Raw genomic sequence first — 6,999 nt, forward strand, 5'->3', positions numbered from 1 at the left:
TTACCCAAAGAATATAAAAATACTGGGGCGCCTGGGTGGCGCAGTCGGTTAAGTGTCCGACTTCAGCCAGGTCACGATCTCGCGGTCCGGGAGTTCGAGCCCCGCATCAGGCTCTGGGCTGATGGCTCAAAGCCTGGAGCCTGTTTCCGATTCTGTGTCTCCCTCTCTCTCTGCTCCTCCCCCGTTCATGCTCTGTCTCTCTCTGTCCCAAAAATAAATAAACGTTGAAAAAAAAATTTTTAATAAAAAAAAAAGAATATAAAAATACTAATTCAGAGGGATACATGCACTCTGATAGCTATGGCATTATTATCTACAATAATAGTTATAGAAACAGCCCAAGTGTCCATCAATTGATGAATGGATAAAAAAGTCGTGATATATATATATATATATATATATATATATATATATATTTCTCAGCCACAAAAAAGAATGAAATCTTGCCATTTGCAACAACATGGATGGAGCTAGAGAGTATTATGCTAAGTGACATAAGTCAGTGAGAGAAAGACAAATACAATAAGCTTTCACTCCTGTGTGGAATTCAAGAAACAAAGCAAACAAGGAAAGGGGAAAGAAGAGAGAGAGGCAAGCCAAGAAACAGACTCTTAACTATAGAGAAAAAACTAGAAGAGGGGTGGTTGGGGGGATGAGTGAAATGGGTCTTGGGCATTAAGGAGAGCACTTGTCATGATGAGCATTAGGTGACATATGAAATTGTGGAATCATTATATAGTACACCTAAAATGAATATTATGTTAACTATGATCACTAACTGGAATTTAAATTAAGCCTTAAAAATAAAAGTGGGTTGGACACAAAAAATAAATAAAATCAGGAAGTGAAAGAAAATGCTGTGCTCCTCTCCTTATCTCTGAAATGATGATAATGCATGTTGTTGTCTGTTGGGAGTGGTAATGCAGATAAAAGGTAGCGAGCTACATAGAAAACTTAACTCAGTGCCTGAAACTCGGAGTCCCAAGGTAAAAGTTTGTAACATTCTGGTTACTGTCATCATTGCCATCATCACCATCATCATCACCTTCATGATCATTTGCAGGACTTGTGGGCAGTTAAGAAGGACCAATTTCCTGCTCTGATGGGGAAGATGCCCACGGGAGACAGAAATAACATGGGGGCAAAAATAGAAATCTAAATAAGAGTTCTTGGATCCGCACCAAAACCAATAACAATAGGTCTTTATAGGGCTGTGAGTTGAATCTTTCCATTTTGGTCCCCTCATGTCTGGCTATTCCAACTGCTCTAGTTGTCTTGATGAGGAGGAAACAATGCTCTTCCAGTCCCTTCTGCCTTCAGTCTCTCCCACTACACTTACTCCTCCTGGACTGTGCTGTGTCTCTGCTGGAGCAGGTCTGAGGAATGCAGATCCCACTGCCACTCCCCTACCTGGAACTGGATGAGGACAGAGGCTTTGTTTCCAGGACTGGCAGGAACACAGATGCAGCTACGGGTCTTCTGGAGCAGACAACTCTGGGAGAAGGAGGGACATGTATGGAGCCCACTTAACTAGAACTGGCCACTAAAGGGCTGGAAAGCACGGGCTGATTGTTTACAGCTGTTTGACCTTGAGGGCTCAAAGCACATGGCACATAATTAGCCAAATTGGTCCATGTTCTCTCAATCTCTAAGGACATTCTATTACTAATGGAAGAGGAAAAGGAAAAAAGTGAATGTACTGAGGTTGCAGGGGGTTGGGGACGGGGTGTCAAGACCCTTCCTCTTCTCAGGAAGAAGCTGACCTCTACTCCTCACTTCTGACTTCCAAGTTACATATCTAACCATAAAATTCAGACACATTTTTTTCCAACCAGAGAAAGCACCTTTTGACTTTTATATCTGTGAAGCCATTGACTTAATCATAGTTTAGAGATAATTAGTTCTTCTATACCAAGAATCTGATAGTATTTGTATTTTCTCAATGAAAATTTATGTCTCTAAGGAGAACTTTCTATTTTTCTTTCTATAGACCTGGTTTGGGGTTTGGAATTTTATACATTGGAGATGTCTGGTTTTTGCTGTTTTGAATGGCTGTCCAGGTTCTAAATTTACCATCTAGCCATATAGATTGTTACATTAGACAACTGTTTATTTTTACATATTTATCTGGTGACTTGATAGTTTGTTAAATACTTCAGGGGCTCTGAGAGATCTCTACATTCAAAATGTGGGCCAGGGATGTAGTCCTCTCAAGGCTTGACTGGAAGATAAGCTCAGAGATTGATTTCTCATTTACTGATACAAAGAAAACCTCAATAATTACCAAATTAATTGGATATGAAAGAAAGTGTGCTAATCATGTTTTTGTGTGCATAAACGGCAGAGAAAAATTTTAGAGTGTCCAAAGGACCAAATGACAGGAATATAGAGAAGGGTTAGAGAAGGAAGTATGCATACTGGGATGTTTTATAATGCTTGAACAAGAGGAAAAATTAGTATTAACCTGTAGTCACTTTGTAGCAGGAAGAGCTAATCCAATGCTAGGTTCATTGCCAGTGAAGCTGGTAGGCCATTGGCTTAGTGTAGAGGCAGAGCAAATGAAAGCAGTTATCAGAAAGCTTTTCATAAAACCCCCAAATTTCTACCTCAGAAACTATCTGTACCACCTGTAAAGGAAAGATTGATATGAACATGGGTTCCTGGGAGTGTAGCAGAGGAGAGAAGAACCTGAAGACAGATTGGTCATGATAGAAGAGAAGGAAGCATGGTGACAAAATGGAATCCTAGTAAGGTGGTTACTAGTGAAAGGGAAGATCTGCCCTTTGCTGAGGACACGGTCCTTTGCTATCCTTGAGTAATGACAATGAAGATACAGTTACATTTATCCACAAAGACTTAGGTGATTTACAACCTACAGGCACAATCAAAACCACTGGAAATATCACCACTACTTGAAACCTCAGTTGTATACCCTTGACCAAGACACATCATTACACTCACCTTTTCATCCTCACCCACTTGCATTCTTCCCATCGCATTTCACAATGTAGCTTTTATTCCCCACATTACGATTTACCAGACTTCAATCAAGAAAATCCTGCACTGGTTATTGTAATGAAGGTAATTTAATGTAGTTATGATTAAATACTTACTGAACAGTGAAAGACACAAAAGGAAAAATATGGAAACAGAGCAGTAGCCACAGGATGTAGTGATAACAGCATGGGCTAGGAAGTATGGGGAAAAGATTGGGGATTAGTGCATGTGACATTGATCACCATTACTGGAAGACCTTAAAGAAAGGACAGATGGAAAATTAGAGCAGTGGTTGAAAGGTGCCTAGCCCCTACCACAGCATCACAACTTAACGTAGAGAAGGGTAAGTCTGGAGCAGAGAACAAGAGCATAATATTCAGCTATTGAGCACAGTTAACCAGCTGTAGAGTATGGAGGAAGAAGACATGTAAAAAAATATTACCAGGCATATGAAGGAAAAAAGCATATTGGTTATGGCTATGGAAAACTCATGTCTCCTCTATTGGATATGAGCTATGGAAAGGTCATATCTCCTCCTTTACAAGCTCTGATCACTTGGAGATGTCCAGGATCTGGCCATGAACAGTGAAGGACCCAACACATGTAAATCATCTTTGAATGAAAGGTCGGACAAAATCCCATAGGCCTCCAAATTAGCTGCACATTAGCCCCATCTTGGGAGCTGTTAAAAAAGAAAAAGAAAAAAAACTGTTCACATTCTTTTCACTCTCCAGTGCAATTGAATCTTAATCTATAATGGTGGGACTCAGGCATGAGGATATTTTTAAAGATTTTTTACAGTTTATTTATTTATTTTTGAGAGAGAGAGAGAGAGAGAGAGAGAGAGAGAGAGAGAGAGAGAGAGAATCCCAAGCAGACTCTTTTCTGTCAGCATAGAGCCCAGTGCAAGGCTCAATCTCATGAAACCTGAGAACATTACCTGAGCCAAAATCACAAGTTGGACTCAACAGACTGAGCCACCTAGGGGCCCCAAGATTTTAGTTTTAGGCAATCTCTACACCCAATGTGAGAGATGACAAACTTACAACCTCAAGATCAAGAGTTGCTCACTCTTCTGATTGAGTCAACCAGGCACTCCATAGTATGAGGATTTTAAAAGGCTTATCAGATACTCCAAATAGGAAGCCAAGATTATGGACCAGTGACATACATTCTCTCACACAACCTGGATACACAGATTTGACCAAAGCCAAACTTTTATGGGAAAATAGATATGATGGTGAAAATGGCTGAGAATTGTGTATCTATTTGAAAAGGGAGCTGTGAATTTCTACAGGAAGCTTGGGTCATAGGTGACAAATCAGAAGATTCCATAGGTATAAAGAGATTCAATTGTGCAGTGATATTGAGATACACAGCGCCCTGGAGTACTACCATAATTCCATCAAAAGGGTGCCAAGATAAGCAATATTTAGAAATGACAAATCAAGAGGAATGGAAACCACAACCTACAAAAAATGTGGCCAAAGAGGCACGCTTGCCAATTCCCTATGTTTGGTTTGGCAATCATTTCTGATCAACAGGCACACACACACAAAAAAGCCCAAGTATTAAGACTAGGCTGTTCTGTTAAGGAGCCTCTGCAAGGCCCTCTTGATGTCCCTGTTCCTCAGGCTGTAGATGAAGGGATTCAGCATGGGAGCAACCACAGCATACATCATGGAGGCCACTGCATCCTTCCTGGGAGAATGTGAGACAGTCGATCCCAGGTACACCCCAAGACCTGTTCCATAAAATAAGCAAACAACTGACAGGTGAGAGCCACAGGTGGAGAAGGCTTTGTACTTCCCACCTGTTGATGGGACTCTCAGAACGGAGGAAAGAATTCGTGTATAAGAGAAAAGGATCCCTGAGACTGGAATACCACCAAAGATGGCACCAATAAAATACATGAATATTTTATTGGTGGAAGTATCATTACAGGAAAGCTTGAGGAGTTGAGGAGGGTCACAGAAGAAATGGGGAATTTCCACGTTTGTGCAGAAGGTAAGTTGTGACACAATGAGGCATTGCAGCTGAGAGTCCAGAAGGCTGATCAAAAAAGACACCAGAATCAGCAGGCGACAGAGGCGGGGGTTCACGATGACTGGGTAGTACAGAGGATAGCAAATAGCTACAAATCGATCATAGGCCATCACGGTTAAGAGTACACTGTCCAAACAGCCAAAAAGATAAAAAAAAGACAACTGAATCAGGCAGCCCGCATGGGAGATCACTCGGTTATGAGTCTGAATGTCCAAAATCACCTTTGGGACTGTGGTAGATGTGAAACCGATGTCAGCCACGGACAGGATAGAAAGGAAGACATACATGGGAGTGTGGAGGTGGGAGTCAGAGCTGACAGCCAGGATGATCAGCAGATTCCCTAGGATGGTGACCAGATACATGGACAGGAACAGGCTGAAGGTTAGAGGCTGCCGGTCTGGATCATCTGAGAACCCCAGGAGGAGGAACTCCAACACATCTGTTAGATTATCTGGTTCCACAGAGCAGAGACAGCTTTTGGAAAATAAATGAGAGTTTACATAACAGAAACAAGTATACAGGAATCCATCAGTGTGGCTATACTTTGGATGCATGCAATTCACAAATACAGTATTCACACTTGAGGGAAATGTAGCAACATTTCTCAGTTGTGACAACATATTCTTCCTACAACTCTTTTCTCATTGTCTTTTGCTCCATTCACCTGTTTCTATGTGCACCCACTTTGGAAAGATGGAGCTAAGGAAATTAGAGATGCCAAGGATACTTACAGATTTAAAATTCCATTCCATAAACACACTAACATATCAGTACCCTCCTTAAAGGAAACAAAAGGAATAAGAAATGTCATTCTCCCTTAAAAGACTGTTCTAATCTAAGGGCACTAATTATCAGTCAAAAATACTTTATTTCATCTAAATGCAGAGAAATTACAAACACCCTAAAGAACTATGTAATAAAGTGTCTGACTCCATTTTTTGTGGTGATATTTGACTGCAAACGGTGGTTAAGGCTCTCTTTACCCCATCTGCCCAACACCTGGGCTAGCTGATAAAAAAAACCCGGGGGGCGCCTGGGTGGCGCAGTCGGTTAAGCGTCCGACTTCAGCCAGGTCACGATCTCGCGGTCCGTGAGTTCGAGCCCCGCGTCCGGCTCTGGGCTGATGGCTCAGAGCCTGGAGCCTGTTTCCGATTCTGTGTCTCCCTCTCTCTCTGCCCCTCCCCCGTTCATGCTCTGTCTCTCTCTGTCCCAAAAATAAATAAACGTTGAAAAAAAATTTTTTTTTCTTAAAAATAAATAAATAAACATCAAAAAAAAATTTTTTTTTCAACCCCCTGAGCTGATTGCCAAATTCTGGATCCTAGATAAAGTGCCCTTACCCTGGCTGCACCAAGCTGGGGAAAGGGAAGATCTTCCTTCTTTGGTTTTGATGGTGGAAGGCAGGTGTCTGTATCCCACTAGGTTTACACAAAATAGCAAATTGCACCTTAATAGGAAGTGGATGGGGGAGGGATATATAGGAAGGACAGAATATTATATACATATATAATATGTGAAATATTATATATCAGTTGAGATCTAACCTTAACATTCATGACCAAAAAAATGGCTATTTGATCATGACCTACTCTTTGACTTTTAATATTCTCCTCTAAATTATGACAGTAATATTTGTTCCTATTAGCTTCATTAGTATGTTGTAAAGATAAATGATTTAATATCTGCTAACTACATTGAACACCTTAGGAAAAGAATGCATTATAGATACAAGTGGTTTTAATTAAGAAAACTATAATTAGTAGAGATGATAATATCTGCTGTACTTCAGACATAGATAACACTCAATAAATAAGAAGTCAAAGATACTAGAAGCTGTCTACAAGTATTTTGCTCTAACTACATTACTATATACATAAACTTAAAACTGCACTAATTTTTAGTTAACTTTTTAAACTTTATATAAAATACAGTTCTAGGGCTTGGAATTGGAGAGGG

The 6,999-nt window shown here is 40.5% G+C and overlaps 1 protein-coding gene across 1 annotated transcript; it reads right to left on the reverse strand.

Moving 5' to 3' along the window:
- Positions 1-4,574: 4,574 nt before the first annotated feature.
- On the reverse strand, positions 4,575-5,597 carry LOC121013831 (putative gustatory receptor clone PTE01). The gene has a single exon (XM_040449638.1). The coding sequence runs from the start codon at positions 5,595-5,597 to the stop codon at positions 4,575-4,577; it is 1,023 nt and encodes a 340-aa protein (XP_040305572.1).
- Between the last annotated feature and the right edge of the window lie 1,402 nt (positions 5,598-6,999).

The sequence above is a fragment of the Herpailurus yagouaroundi genome, unplaced genomic scaffold, assembly GCF_014898765.1.
Source record: "Herpailurus yagouaroundi ecotype Mexico unplaced genomic scaffold, PumYag 200, whole genome shotgun sequence".
Lineage (NCBI taxonomy): Eukaryota > Metazoa > Chordata > Mammalia > Carnivora > Felidae > Herpailurus > Herpailurus yagouaroundi.

Coding starts and splice junctions, on each gene's coding strand:
- LOC121013831 (XM_040449638.1), bottom strand. CDS start 5,597: ATGCATCCAAAGTATAGCCACACTGATGGATTCCTGTATACTTGTTTC.